Source organism: Leopardus geoffroyi, chromosome A2 (genome assembly GCF_018350155.1).
Source record: "Leopardus geoffroyi isolate Oge1 chromosome A2, O.geoffroyi_Oge1_pat1.0, whole genome shotgun sequence".
NCBI classification, from domain to species: Eukaryota; Metazoa; Chordata; class Mammalia; order Carnivora; family Felidae; genus Leopardus; species Leopardus geoffroyi.
In genome coordinates, this window is record NC_059331.1 from 104,494,939 (window position 1) to 104,511,069 (window position 16,131).

A 16,131-nucleotide genomic window follows, 5' to 3' on the forward strand; every position below is an offset into this window, starting at 1 on the left:
TACCCTTGTATAAATCAGAACAATTGTAGACACATTTATATTAGTTTTCCTTAAATACAATTTGTGTAGGTTTCATGTGTTGCTCAGAGTTTGATCCTAATTAGATGGCTGTAGAAACATGTTTTCAAATTCTGAATGTCCAAACATTTGAAAACATGAAAAAACTATATGAAATAGGTTTTATATGTCTATTAATTTTAAGTGTTTACCCAAATGAAAAAAATTCTCTGCACTTTTGCATCTTCTACTCAGAATTACATAGGTAGAATTACATAGGTAGAATTACATGTTTTATGGTAGTTTCTATTCTGTTTTGTATAGAAGAAAGAAAAAGATCTTAAAATGTGTTTAGTCATTGGGGCACCTGGGTGGCTTAGTTAAGTATCTGACTCTTGATTTCTGTGGCTCAGGTCATGATCTCATGGTTCCTGAGATTGAAGCCCTGCCTTGGGATTTTCTCTCTGCCCCTGCCCTGTTTGTGTGCGCACACCTACATGCGTTCCCCCTACCCCCCCCCCCCCCCCAAAATAAATAAACTTCTAAAAAATGGATTTAGTCATTAATTAAAATGGATTAGAGTGGACATAACATGTTATAACTTTGGTCAGTAAACCCAATAGGCATGGCAGAGAAATACTGGAAAAGGTGAAGAACTCTATAAATCTCACAACATACTGTGAATCATCTTATTGAAGCTGAAGAAGAAATACGCACCTGCTGGTTGATGTTTGAACTTACATAGTACCAATCTTCTAGGTTATGGAACAGGAATTGCCAAGGAGAGTCCTTCAAAAATCATTCTTGAGGTTGTTAGTAAGTAGGTGGCTTAATCTCTGTGCAAATTTTTGTTATGTGTGTAGAATATTCTTTAAAAAATAGAATTGAAATTTTCTGTATTCTAATCGCAGAAATTTTCTGTGATTTACCTTGATTTTGGTGAATGAAATGAATAAAATAGATAGCCCCTTGGGGGCTTTGTTATTTTGGTAATTGCCTACTTTGTGTGAATACAGATGAAAGAATTTACTTCCAAGGAACATTATTTTATAAAGAAAATAGATTTTTTCCTTGTAGTATTGTATAACCCTTTGAAAAAGCAGATTATTTTTTATTTTGTTTTTGAGTTTGCTTTGAATACAATGTTTTGTTTACTATTGCCTTTATTGAAAAATTTTATTTTATTGGTGACAGTCAATAATAACTGCTCTCAAGAAGAAAATTATATTTCCTTTTCATTTTAGGGTTTGCCATCTAAAAAATGTATATCTAAACAGAAGTGAAGATGATTATTACCAACCACAATTTAATGATATTAAATTAATGAGTTTTTATTTCTTGGCTAATCTTATGTACTGTAGTCTGGGTCCTTAGAAATCTTTTCTTTGGCATTCTTTTGCACAATTTTCAGATCATGTTAAGGTTCCTGGTTAACATGATTAACCTTATGGTTAAGGAACCATAAGGTTCTGCCTTTATGCCTTTGAATAGCATAAAGGTGACAATTATGGCATCTGCTTGAGGCAGCTTATATAAGTCATAGTTGTAAACCAACTTTTTAGTTTTCTGCCTACCAGCCTATCTTAATTATAATCTATATTCAGTTTTTAGCATTGTGTAAAATACTTACATATGACTGTTGACTTATTAATGACATCTAGTAAATTAATGACATCTAGTAAATTATTTTCTTTTTATATCCATATTTTTTCCTTTTTAAAATTTAAATATTAAATACAGTGCAGTATTGGTTTCAGGAGTAGATGAAATTATTTTCTACTTGTATATAGTTCTTTCTGGGTGATTTAATTCAGTATTTATATAGTTATTTATTTATTTTAATTGGCTATCTTTGGTATTTGTGAGAAGATACTCTCTAGTTTAGGCTCCTATTGTCTATTTAGTGTGTAACCAGGTCAGATAATCACATCTTACACTGCATGCATATAAACTTACCTGTGTGCTGTCTTGAGTCTTTTGACAGACGATCATTGCGTATATATGCTTCTCATAGTGGTTTTGTTTTGTTGTGTGTATGTTTTTGTTTTTGTTTGTTTTTTGTTTTTTTAGTTTATTGGAGGTCACTTTGGATGCCCCTTAAAATTTGGCACTTAGACTACCTTCTTAGAATAAACCTGGCTAGAGATCTTTGAGTGGTTGATAATTTGGCTATCTGTGTGTAGAAGCAACCTATCTAGAAGAGTAATAAATGTGTCTTAGGAGATTGGAGAAATACCCAAGCTTAAAGATGACCAGGGCATACATCAGGCCTAGAATGAAGTTGTAATTTATTACCATTTGTGCATTATTTTTTTTTTTTCTCTTAAGGATATTTTTTTTTTTTTAATTTTTTTTTTTTAACGTTTATTTATTTTTGGGACAGAGAGAGACAGAGCATGAACGGGGGAGGGGCAGAGAAAGAGGGAGACACAGAATCGGAAACAGGCTCCAGGCTCTGAGCCATCAGCCCAGAGCCTGACGCGGGGCTCGAACTCAGGGACCGCGAGATCGTGACCTGGTTGAAGTCGGACGCTTAACCGACTGCGCCACCCAGGCGCCCCTTAAGGATATTTTATCATAAGCATAGTGTCTTTCTTTCTAGAAGAAGAGAAATTAGATAACATGAAGTGTTGTGTCAAGCATCATTTAGGGAAAAGAAAACTATTTAGGAGTCATGACTATTGTAGTCACCAGTGCTCTTTATTATAAATCATCAAGAGGTTGAATGGATTTTTTTTTTTTTTTTTTAATTTTTTTTTCAACGTTTATTTATTTTTGGGACAGAGAGAGACAGAGCATGAACGGGGGAGGGGCGGAGAGAGAGGGAGACACAGAATCGGAAACAGGTTCCAGGCTCTGAGCCATCAGCCCCAGAGCCCGACGCGGGGCTCGAACTCCCGGACCGCGAGATCGTGACCTGGCTGAAGTCGGACGCTTAACCGACTGCGCCACCCAGGCGCCCCGAGGTTGAATGGATTTTATAGTCTGGGTGAAATTATCTCTTAACTTTTCAGTTGCCCTTCATTGGATTCCATATTTATCAGTACTCTGTTCATGCCAATACATCTTCTTGGTATTTTTATACTGAGAAAGAATTATTCATGACAATGGATGTGACATCTCTTTCTTCCTTTCTTTCTCTCTCTCTTTCTCTCTCTGTCTTTCTTTCTTTCTTTCTTTCTTTCTTTCTTTCTTTTTCTTTCACGTTTACTTATTTTTGAAAGAGAGAGAGAGAGACAGCGCAAGCAGGGGAGGGGCAGAGAGAGAGAGGGAGATATAGAATCTGAAGCCAGCTCCAGGCTCTGAGCTGTCAGCACAGAGCCTGATGCGGGGCTTGAACTCATGAACTGTGAGATCATGACCTGAGCCAAAGTCAGACAACTTAACCAACTGAGCCACCCAGGCGCCCCGTGACATCACTTTCTAGTGAGTTTGGTTGGTTTGTCAGGCAATAACAGCCTGATCAACACAGAGTTCATTGATAAAATTGAGTTTTAGGAATTTTAATGAGAACCTAATCTTAACCAAAATGTTAACAGTGGTGTTGTGCCTGAATTTCCTGTTGGCTTACAGGTTTGACATCTACTATTTTTGTTCTTAATGTTTATTTTACTGCTTATTTTTTTAAACATTATTTTAATGTTTTTTTGTTCTGCCCCTTCCCCACTTGTGGGGCAGAGATAGAGGATCTGAAGTGGGACCTGTGCTGACAGCAGAGAGTCTGATATAGGGCTCGAATTCACAAACCGTGAGATCATGACCTGAGCTGAAGTTGGATGTTAACTGACTGAGCCACCCAGATGCCCCTCTAATCTACTCTTTTTAAGTTCAATATTAAGAGTGATCTTTTTGATTTTATAAAAAGTTTAGTCAGATCTAGAAGCCCACATAGTAACTTTAGTATATGTGCTGCTGAAGCAAGTACCCCACATAGTAACTTTAAATATAATTCATAATTGCAGGCATGTATATTTGCATTGATAAAGAAACTTTTTGCTTTCAATAATTGAAAGATAGTTGAAGTATAACATGACCTAATATAAAATGTAGAGACCTATGTTAACTAATCTTGTTTGTTTGGTATGTTTATGAGGATCTTTAAAAATTTTTATCACATTTTCTGCTTAAATAATTTAACTTCTCTCAGATTATTAAGTTAAACAGAACAAGAGTAATTTCTTGTTTTCATTAATTTGAGTTATGAATAAATTTTTACAGAAGATAGAATTGTAAGTGCTTAAAAAAGATCACCTATCTTCTAGAGCTAGAAGTTGGCTCAGCTGTGAATGGAACCCAGCTTGTCTGACTCTAGTCCGAGCTATTCAAATTGTTCTATAGCCTTAATTTATGTCTGTGTGGGTTTCTGTCTTATTTTCCTTTTATTAATACTTAACTTTGTATTTATGGTTATATGGGTTTTTGTTTTAACTGCCATCTCCAAAGTTACATTAGAGGCTTCTTTGATTGTATGTTTGTTTCACATGAACATGGTCGTATCCATTACAAAGGGAGCACAATAAATATTTGTTAATCAATAGTTCCTAGATGTAATCTGATTTCTTTTTAATGAAAACTTCTATTTTTATGTAATTTTGTAAATTAAATTTTTTTTTAAAGAACTGTATATTTTTCTACTTCTGTAACGCTTTTTCAGTAGATCTAAAACTCTTTCAAAAGGTTGTTTCATTGTGCATACTATGGTAGGTGAAAAGTATTTTTATAAAATTTCACTTATGTGTTTTGACTTTAATATCATTTTTATAAACCATTAGTTTTTCAGAATTTTTTCCACTTTTTGTTTTGTGATTTTATAAATTATTTAATCATACTTTTTTTTTTTTTTTTTAGGTTGCTATGGAGTTGACGGAGAGAGTGACTCAATTATGAGTTCAGCTTCTGAAAACTCCACTGAACCTTGGTTTTGTGATGCTTGTAAATGTGGTGTTTCCCCTAGCTGTGAACTATGTCCCAATCAGGATGGAATTTTCAAGGAGACAGATGCTGGAAGGTTGTTGTCATAATTCTGATGGGTTAATGTGTCTGCTTTGTAATGTGTCTTCTTCTATTTATAATTTTTTCAGTTACACACTTAGAGTTGATTGTGTCTATATATATATATATATATATATATATATATATATATATTTTGGCATAGAGTAAATGGGCAGTAGGCTACACATCAGGGGAAGGAAGAGAAAAGGCCATTTATTGATTATCTGTATTTGCTTTTATGCACATAGTTGTATTTAATCCCAGTAATGACTCTATGATGAGACAGGGGCTAAAGTTTTCCATATTATAGGTATAGTACCGGAGGCTCAGATAATTAAGTAATTTTAATTTGATCAAGGCCACAGGCTGATGAACAGTCAACTTTGAACCCAGATCTATCTGACTTAATGAGTATATTAGGAGACAGAACCCATAAAGTGATTTTAAAAGGAAAAGTTTAATTTACAGAATTATTAAGCTATGATAAAGAGTAACTATGATAGAGGTGCCTGGGTGGCTCAGTTGGTTGTGTCTGACTTCAGCTCAGTTCAGTATCTCATGGTTCGTGAGTTCGAGCCCTGCATCGGGCTCTGTCTGTGCTGACAGCTCAGAGCCTGGAGCCTGCTTCGGATTCTGTGTCTCCGTCTCTCTCTGTCCCTCCCCTGCTCTCACTCTGTCTCTCTCTTTCAAAAATAAATAAAAACATTTTTAAAAATTAAAAAGAAAAGTAAATATAATATAAAAGAACTCTAAAGGATATCCTAAGGCCGAGGGAGAGTAACCAGGGAATGACCGACTTGGAAGACCCCACCACAGACTGGGGTTCAGACTTTGTTGGAGAAGGTGTAGTTGCAACCTACTAGAGGGCAGAGATGTTTGCTGGTTTGCTTGGGCCAGAACTGGTCTTTAGTTCTTGGCAAGTGGGTGTCTAGGCACACGTTGCAGAGGGAGCTGGGGCAATGGTGGGATGTCTGTAGTGTGTGGTGTCTGTGTTAAAGAGCCACAGAAAAATTGTCTCCAGTCTTGGCCTGTGAGGTCACAGAGAGTAGGTGTATGTGGCTGAGGCAGAGCACTGGCAGATGTCCTTCTTCATCCCTGGTGAGAAATAACTTACTCCTGCAGTGCTGTCTACAACTTCTCCTAAGACAGCTTAATATCATGCTAACTGTGAAGGAGAAATGCTAAAGGGATTTTGTACATTGTTTCATATTTAGCAGATATTTACAGGTGAAGAATATCATGCTCACTGTGAAGGAGAAATGCTAAAGGGATTTTGTCCATTGTTTCATATTTAGCAGATATTTACAGGTGGACTTGGAGGTGAGAGGCAGTAAATTGATAACTAGCACAAAGACCTATGTTCTTTTCACTATGTTCACACTCATCTTTATTATTAAATTTGAGAGATTGTTGTCATAATAGTGTTGACATTTCCCATGATTTTGGTTTTTGCCCAAGAGACTACCATCTGGAATAGATGATTAAAATTTTATTTTATGGATCACTGCCTATCCCCCCTTCCCCAATATAAGAGGAGTACTAAAATATATTGTTTTTTATTTTGTGATATAATATTATTTCAATATTTTTTAAAAACATGTTTAATATTCGGATGGGAACAAGATAACCTATACAGATTTTCACAATGGTTTGCCATATTTTAATGTTGAAAAGGATAGGATATACATTTTATCCCAAAATAAAGGATAGCCTTTAAAATTTAATACATATTACTTTAGTAAAGTAAAAAATAGTTTTCTTATTTTTCAAACTGAGTTAGTGGAAGCCCGTGAGAAATATTGCCGTATAAGATTGTTGGGACAACGTAGAATCTACCATGGAATCTTGAAGAACCCTGGGTGTTGATGTCTGGGAAAAATGGCTAAAAATCTTACCTCTTCTTCCTTATTGCCCATCCAAGAAGATAAAATCTTTAGTCTGTATCATTGACATGGGCATTATTTCACATTTGCACTGACTTAGACCAGAATTAGGGAGTTTACAGCATTAGAAGTATGTGCTTTCAAGTTGGACTGCCTATATTTGGATTCTGGTCTTTCCTTACTAACTGTGATTATAGACATGTGATAAAGCCTTTTTAAACCTCCATTTCCTTAGCCCTTTTGAGAGAATTAAATGAGGTGATTCCTATAAACAGTACAGTTTCTGGAACATAAGTGGTTAATAAATGCCTCCTTATTTCTACTCCTGCTTCCACTGCTGTGCTTTATTACTACCAATATTGTTCTACTTTCTTAAGGTAATCATAGAGTACCAGCTGCATAAATTCCTTGTGGTAACTATTTCGTTCCAAGAGTTGAAATTTTTGGTGATAAACTGTGGTGAATAAGTAGGGCAACTTTGGAAAACAGTTTGCTTTTAGGGAAGAGAATTTGTTTTACCTCTTTTCTTGTTCATAATTTGAAAGTTCTATTGGAAAACTATAAAGTACCTGTCTCTTCATGCTATTATAATCCACAAAATAGCTTGTAAAGTTTTTTTCTGTATGGAGAAAAGATAGGCCTCTTTAATTAGATTTATTGAGAAATATTTGCACTGACTGCATGGGTCTTACCTATGTAGACACTACCTTGATGGTATGGCCTGGCAAAAGTTCCATTATAGTATTTGAACATTTTATTTGCATTGATACCCACACTTACCTGTAGGCTATGGTGGAAATTATAGGTCTTGATACAGTTTGATGGATACTGTTGAAGCTTGATATGCTTTGATTCAAGGCAAAAAAATAGCCAAGAAGATTTGATCGAAGCCATATAGTATTCTAGTTTCAAATGGAAGATGGGAGGAAAGAAAGAAAAATATATGGAAAGAATGAAAGAAGTTTTGAAATTGACTTCTATCACATGGGCTTTTTTTCACCCTTTGTTTCTGATGGGAGCTGCAAGTTCTACATGGGAAATGATGTGATCTAATGTAAGAAAACCATGAGTACATTTTTGTCATTAAATTTTTATTCCATTCCTTAGGAAGAGTATTTTACTCTAAGTGGTCTGATTATGGGAAATAATAGACTCTAATAACTTAGAGATAGCATGCACAACACTATGCTGAAAGCACTTCACATTACATAATTGTAACTTCTAAACTGCCTCTGTGGTGCTCTGTTTCTAGCAGTGACTTAGTAATTGATTAATGAGTGAATAAATGGAATGAAAATGACAATGAAAGTGGATTTATTTTACATATTGTAAAAGCACTACAAACACATGTTTCAAAATCAAATTTGATTGATTAAAATAGTTCCCATTCTGGGGTGCGTGGGTGGCTCAGTCGGTTGAGTGTGTCTGACTTTGGCTCGGGTCATGATCTCACAGTCAGATTCCTGAGTGTGAGCCCTATATCAGGCTCACTGCTGTCAGCAGCACTTTGAATCCTCTGTCCCTCTGCCCCTCCCCCACTTGCGCTGTCTCAAAAATCAGATATTTTAAAAATAAAATTGTTCCCATTCTGATTGAGCCTTTGATAAGTATCTGGTTAGTTTTCTTTATTAAAATATGTGAATTTAAAAGAATTTATTAATAGTTTCTATGCTATGACAATTTTGACTCTGTTTTTTCGTGGCTTTATGTGGTGCTTGTTTTGTATTCCTTTCCCCAATCAACATCTGTCATCATAGCTCCAAGCAAAATGGATGTTAAATTAGCAAAGAAGACTATTCGTTTTGATTTTTCAATTTGTATTAATTATAGAGTTCTAAAGTTTGTGCAGTTAAACAAATGAACAAAAAAATATTTACAACAGGTATTACAAAGGATGGAAATTGTCTCAGCTGTTTGATAGGTGTTTTAATAAAGACCCAAGTTGGCATCCTCACATGAGTGATTTGGGGAAATGATACACTTGTGTGCCAATCACACTGAAATGGCAGTTTAAATCTGTAGTACTTGCATGGCTTGTACTAAAACATTTTCAGAAGGTCAGTAGGAAGCAAGCAGCCAGCTGTTGGGTTTATCAAAGATAAACTCCTGCAGAGTACAGTGGCATTTAATACTCCAGTGGAGCATGAAAAAACTGTGCAAATTAAATTGAGAAAGCAGCTGCTTGTTGAAGATGTGTATCTTTATATTGAACTCCGCGGGATGCATTTGGGAGGTTGAATTAAAACAGTCTATCAAGAAAATCTCAAAATCTTGGAATTTCTTCTCAATAAAAAAGATAATTTTTAAAGATTCGTAACTATTTTCCCCAGGACCTCTATAAAATGATTCTTAGTCATCTTCTTTTAAAACTTACAGTGTGTCACAAAACACAGCCATGTGGCAATGATAGCCTCTCAAACTGTGATAAAACAGAATTTATTGTTAATATAGTCACAAGGTGAAGACAGATTTGCCATCTCATTTTTATCCACTTTCTTAAAGAAGTGATAGAGATCTGTTTAAAATTTTAAAACCATTGATCCCATATATTGTGTGGTTGTAAGTAAACAAAGGGTTCCTAAATGCATTTTTAGTGCAGCTTTTAAAAAAGAATTAGAATCAACTCCCCATTCTGTGTACTGCAACTTTTTCATGTACTAAAACTTTGAGCATTCTTTGTTTAGTGTTGCAGCATCATTCAGACTTAAAAAAAATGTATGTGGGACATGTAAGTTTAAGTACAAAGTTTGAATGGTGAACAGATTAGTTGAATGAGATAGGACTTCTTATATTATATAACTGTTCTCTACAGTCTTCTAGCAATCAGTTTTAACCTGGGAAGAAAGAAAGGATGACCACCAAAAATTGTTTTATTTTTTTTTTTAAAGTTTATTTATTTTGAGAGAGAGAGAGCATGCATGAGCAGGGGAGAGGCAGACAGGAAGGGAAAGAAAGGATCCCAAGCAGGCTCCCTGCTGCCAGCACAGAGTCTGATGTGGGGTTTGAACTCAACAACCATGAGATCATGACCTGAGTCAGAATCAAGTCGGACTCTTAACTGACTGAGTCACCCAGGTGTCCCCCCCACCCAAATTTTGAATTGTCCTGATGGTCTCTCCAACAGCTTTTAGAAAAAAGTAACAAGAAAGAGCAATTTTACTTACTTACTACAGAATTACTTCACAGTTCTTAAATTAGGATCCTTCTCAGAGAGCTTAAAATAATGAATGTGAATCTTCCCATGAGTAAGAAAATGACGTTTCATTTGTGTAGTGGTTTTGTGCAAATATTTAAGAATAACAGGTAAGTGCAAAGTGCAGTGAATTTAAGTGAAAGGCAATTATAGTTGTTAATTCTTAGCTTGGGCTAAGCTGCTAGAAAAGTAGTGCTTATTGAGTTGTGCTTGTTCCATATTCTTCAGTTGTGGGAGATTGTGAAGGTCTGACCATAGAATTCTTTCAGTAGTTACTTGTGATGGCACACACGTGTTTTATGTTTATTTTCCTTGTGGGCATTTTATGAAAGTTTGATAGCAAAATCATATTTTTCTCTCCTTATAGATGGGTTCATATTGTCTGTGCCCTGTATGTTCCTGGAGTAGCCTTTGGAGATATTGACAAATTACGACCAGTAACACTGACAGAAATGAACTATTCCAAATATGGTGCCAAGGTGAGGCAAAGTGTTTTTGATTGTCTAAAAGAGAAAAATTTGTTTATATGACTTTTTACTGATACCGTTGTTCACTACAGAAATGCTTATTAGTAATGATACTATTTGTAGAACATTTAGCACTAAATCATTTATTATTGTTAGTAATTTTCCCAGAAAGCCAGTAATTTATAAATTCTTCCATGTATTCTTAGAGTTACCTATGGGGTAAAATGATAATTGATACTACTTCTATTTTTGTGGTATTTAGTATACCCCCTAGTACACATGAGTTCTCAGATCAGTAAGATCAAATACAAACCTAATTTCTGACTTTATTTTTGAAGTGAAATTTACCAAAATTATGAAAAGAGGAAAAGGGACACCTATTATTTTACTCAGGTTTCAAGGACTTTTTTTTTTTTTAAATGACTGCATAGCCTGCCTTGCAAATCATTCTCAGCCTCAATAATTTATAAATTGGTTTTTATTGATTGAGCTTTAGGATTATAAGTGATAAAAATACACTTACTGGGGCACCTGGGTGGCTCAGTCGGTCAAGCATCTGGCTTTGGCTCAGGTCATGATCTCACCTTCTGTGAGTTCGAGCTCTGAGTCAGGCTCTGTGCTGACAGTTCAGAGCCTGGAGCTTCGGATTCTGTGTCTCCCTCTCTCTCTCTCTGCCCCTCCCCTACTCACACTCTGTCTCTCTCTGTCTCTCAAAAAATAAAAACAACAAACAAAAAATACACTTGTTAATTTAAACTTAGGTATATAATTATTATAGACATCCCTGGAATACTAGAACCAATTAGGCACTGATACATTCTCTTCCATTACTGTCCCTTGGGAAATTGGGAAGGCAGACTGTGATAGTGTCAGTAATACATTAAGGTGGGTGGGAAACTTAAAGGTTTTTGGAAAATTCTGATGGTGAAAATTCAAAAATTTGACAGCTTCTGCTGCTATATGTAGAATATTCTCCTCAGGCTCTAACCACAGCCCCCATCCCTCACCCTCCAGCCTCACTCCAGTACTCTTGTGCTTTAGTTTGGGTAATTTCTATTGAACTGTCTGCAGCTTTTTTCTCCAGAATTAGTTAAAGACCCCAGGGAGAAAAGCAGGCCCAAACACTGAACTTACTTTCCTGGTCCTCAGGTAATTCTGTACTATCTTGTTATCTTTCTAATGCCTTAAGCTATAGTTAAAAAAAAAATAATTTGTTCACATTTTCTAGTTTCTAGCAGGATTAATACCTACCTAGTATTACCTAGTCCACCATTATTGGAAGTGAAAGTTACTGCTTTTTGAGATCAGCTTCATAATTCACGAGCACAGAGCCTAGAAGGGACTGGCTTAAGTATTTTGATTAGGCACACATTATTATCATAATTACAAATCTAGAAGCAATGAAAAAAAACAACCAGATATTACTTCATACAACTGAAACCAGCAATGACCTCTGAACTGAAAAAGAGAATCATTAAATATATAACCGTCAGCTGATTTTTCATTATCACCTTCTTTTGTTTTGAAGTATGATTAGAAAGTAGAGTAAAAAAATTATGTATTCTCTAGCTTATTGGTACAGTCAGTGATGTGAATTATAACTGGGACAGTTCTTCTAGACCACATTATCTATCCATTTCCTAATTCTGGTTACTTTCTCCCCTGTGTTCTCAGTTGCTTAGCATAGTTCTCCTAGCATTTTAAATGATTCAGGCAATTGAAGAAGATTCCCATTTCTTTGTTAGATTGTTCTGTAGTCTTTATAAGACTTCTTGTCAGGAAATTTTTTCTTGTATTCACTCTGAAATCCCTTCAACTTCATCGTATTACATTAAATTAGTTTGGGAACTTCTTAAGCATTTTGGTTCTGTTTGTGCTGTTGACATTATTGAAATAATTTAATTTCTCCATTTCTCTCTCTTCCATCTTCTCTCCTTCTGTCTCATTCTTTGTCTCTTTTTTGGTCTCATGTTTACATTACTATTTGCTGATACATCCTACCATATGCCTCCTACTGTTACTAGAAAAAAAAAAAAAAAGCCTTAACCAAGCAGTAGAGTGTCAGGATTTGGGTATATTTTCACATCTATACCCAGATTCCTATTCTTGCTGTTTTCATTCATTGCTGATGCATCAGTTGGGTGTTGTCTACCTCCTAGGTAGTTACTTACTCTTACAGTATTAAAATGATATTTTTAGTGTCTACTGAAACTTTTTAATTTTCCTCTGTATATGTTTCCGTTATATTTAATTTACTTAGAATATATTTACTAAACAGTTCTTCTTTAAGTGTCTACTGGCAATCTGTCACAGTTTAGCAGGTTTTTTTTTTTTAACGAAGATTCCTATCCTTAGAGTAGTTTATATTTTAAGACTAGATTTCTTTTTCTCTCTCTGTGGTATTGATAGTGAAAAGGATAAAAAAATAAATTTGGGGAGGATTGGGGGTAATTTCATTTGTTGAAACTTTCAGTTTTACAGTTCTTCCCTTTGTATTCAGAAAGGATTTAACTAGTTGGCTACATTGTGTATCACAACCAATTTCATCAGATTGTTTACATAAGATTACTTTTTAATTCTCTTAAAGATATTTTAAAAATGATTTCTTTGGTTCCAGTACCTAGATTTTTTTTGGCGAATTTCTCTGGCTTCTTACTTATTTTCCTTCATTTTCCAAGCAGTATTATGTTGTTCAAGTCATTATAGCTTCATGGTTAAGAACAATGACTTTTAGATTACTCTGGTTTGAAGACTGACTTGACAATTATTTTTTTGTGTTATTCTGAGCAGATTTCTTAACCTGTCTTCAGTTTTCTCATGTGTAAAATGGAGGTAATACGTCTTTCATATGTTAGTGTGGAATAGTGGATCAAATGGTTACATATGTTAATATATGTAAAGTGTTTAGAATAGTGGCTAGCACATAGTAAATCCTTATTATTATTATTATTATTATTATTATTATTTTTATTAGTGTCATCATTATTGTATCAGTGGAATTTTGGTTCATTAGAATTCTAGAGAGAATTTTTTCATATAAACTCTTTTCTTGCCCACAGTTATTGTTTTATTGATACGCTATTGATTCACTATTTGTATTTTATGGACGCTTTGTATGAGAATGCAGTCTTGTTTTAGAGATATTTTTATTCTGAGAGTTTTCCTGTTATTCCATTTTAGGAATGTAGCTTCTGTGAAGACCCTCGTTTTGCTAGAACTGGAGTTTGCATTAGCTGTGATGCAGGGATGTGCAGAGCCTATTTCCATGTGACCTGTGCCCAGAAGGAAGGTCTGCTTTCAGAGGCAGCAGCAGAAGAGGTAGGTTTATTTAAAACCATCGTTGGTGAATATGTTCATAAGATGTCTCATAACTCTATTATGTCCTACAATAGGTGTGCATGATAGAAGAAATTAACAAGCGTATTTTTAAAGTCTTTGCTTAGATCACTGGTCTAAACTTTCAAGAGTAAACAATATATGAGTTTTTCAGTCTTAAAGCTAGTTAGACATTTGGAAAACATGTTAAACTTTTTATAGCGAGATCTGACAGGTAAAATGAAACATAATCCAAGTTGTTTTAAAGCATTAATATGTCAGCATTTTTTATAGGAGGATCTGAAATTATGTTTGGATAACTTTGCTCTGTTTCTTTAAATAAAATCATTACCCTTTCTTCAGTATCTGTATTTCTATCTCTTTACAAGTGTTTTTAATCTTATAATTTTCCTTCCAGGTTTATTAGCTTTAGATTAGACAGTTTTTTCAAAGCACATTTTGGGGACTCCTTAATCTTCTTTCAAGAGGTTTGTAAGGTTGAAACTATCTTTGTAATAACATGAAAACAGTATATACATTTTTTACTCTTAATTATCTCATGAGCAATAGTGGAGATTTTCAGAGATTATATGATGCATAACAATATAACATAGTGAATGTGGAAATAGTTTTGAGAATCCAGCCATCTTTAATAAAGTGAGCTCTCTAGACATTAAAGAGATTTGAAAATGTAAAACAGTGCCACCCTTCTCACTGAGTTTGTGTATATGTAAATTATAGTATTTTTAATAAAAGTGTTATTTATCTTAACATGTAATGGATTATTGTTATTTTAAAATGAATAAATGTTTTAAAATTTTGTTTTTTAATTTCTAATGGGGACTATCTATAAAATAACTCACATAGGTCTCTTTGAGGTCTTCAATAATTTTGAAGACTGTTAAAGAGTCCTGAGACTAAGTTTTGTTGATTTAAGTTCTTGTGTTAGATAGGTATTTGAGTATTTGCTTGGTAATTCTTATTATCTGTTCATGGTGGATCTGTGGTGTACCTATAAACCCTTGGTTGTGTTCCTTCTTTTACTGGATAAATTTTCAGTGTTACATAAAAATATATATATATTTATATTGGGTCTTTATCTTTTCCCATTTATTTTGTAGACAAGAAACAAGTAAAAAAGATAATGTAATGAAAATTTGTTGAGCAGATTTTGAGGGGTATATATTTTTTTACATTTTTTTAATGTTTATTCATTTTTGAGAGAGAGAGACCACAAGCAGGGGAAGGGCAGAGAGAGAGGGAGACACAGAATCCAAAGCAAGCTCCAGGCTCTGAGTTGTCAGCACAGATCCTGGTGCAGGGCTCGAACTCACAAACCGTGAGATCATGACCTGAGCTGAAGTCGGACGCTTAACTGACTGAGCCACCCAGGAGCCCCGAGGGATATATTTTATGAATAAATGAATTCTATAGCAGTTATGTGTTGGATACGTGTTTTTGTACCAGCTTTGATTCTTAAGAATTGTACTTTAATTGACGAAGGGTACTGGATAAATTTTGAGCATTTTTACAGCTCTTAGGAAGACATAGAAGCATAATTAATTATATAATAAGGTTATGTGGATTAGTATTGACTACACTCTAGATGGTGGGCAGCAGTGCAGAGGGGCAGTACAAGTAAGACTTAGAAGATGAGATAAATCCCAGGGGAATACCCAGATCATGGAGTCTGTAGGGTAGGGTATTACTGTACTTATGGAAAACTTTGAGCTTTGCAATCAGGAAGACTCCTTTATAGCCATTTCTTTTAGAACTTATTGAGAGCTTTACCTGTCATACTATGGCAGTTTGGGTTCCTTTGTATAGTTGCCATTCAACATTTTGGGGGGAGGGTAGACAGTGGCTAACAAAAATGTGTAAAGTAGCCGCATGATGGGACAGTGGAATGTAAGGGAGTCTATAGTGATTTAGAGCATACATCCCTGTATCTAAAGGCATGCACATGGAAATGAAACAAACGAAACACAATATTACATTAAATAAATAGTTTGCATCTGTGGTCTGCATGTCTCTGTCTCTAATCTCATCTGGGGAAATTTACAGGGGAAATTGAAATAAATCAGGATGTAGAAACAGGACCTGAGGCTTTTCCTTTGCCTTGCTGCCTCCCTTGATTGATTAGGTAGGAATTCTGGATGCTAGAATAACAAAATGTGACTTTTCTCCACATTTGCTTCCTTGTTAGGTGTACTTTTTTGTGGGGAATGATTTAAATCTATTTACATGTGTTTCTGGTGTCTTCTTATAAACACTTATAGAATTG

General features: G+C 34.8%; 1 protein-coding gene across 9 annotated transcripts in view; it reads left to right on the plus strand.

Annotated features, from left to right (window-relative positions):
* Nucleotides 1-16,131, plus strand: part of PHF14 (PHD finger protein 14) — a 209,819-nt gene that overhangs the window by 32,933 nt on the left and 160,755 nt on the right. For all 9 annotated transcript variants that reach the window (XM_045494924.1, XM_045494920.1, XM_045494926.1 and 6 more), the window contains exons 5-7: nucleotides 4,846-5,005; nucleotides 10,433-10,544; nucleotides 13,713-13,850. In XM_045494924.1, the coding sequence (XP_045350880.1) occupies nucleotides 4,846-5,005; nucleotides 10,433-10,544; nucleotides 13,713-13,850 (410 nt within the window). The remainder of the gene's footprint in view (nucleotides 1-4,845; nucleotides 5,006-10,432; nucleotides 10,545-13,712; nucleotides 13,851-16,131) is intronic.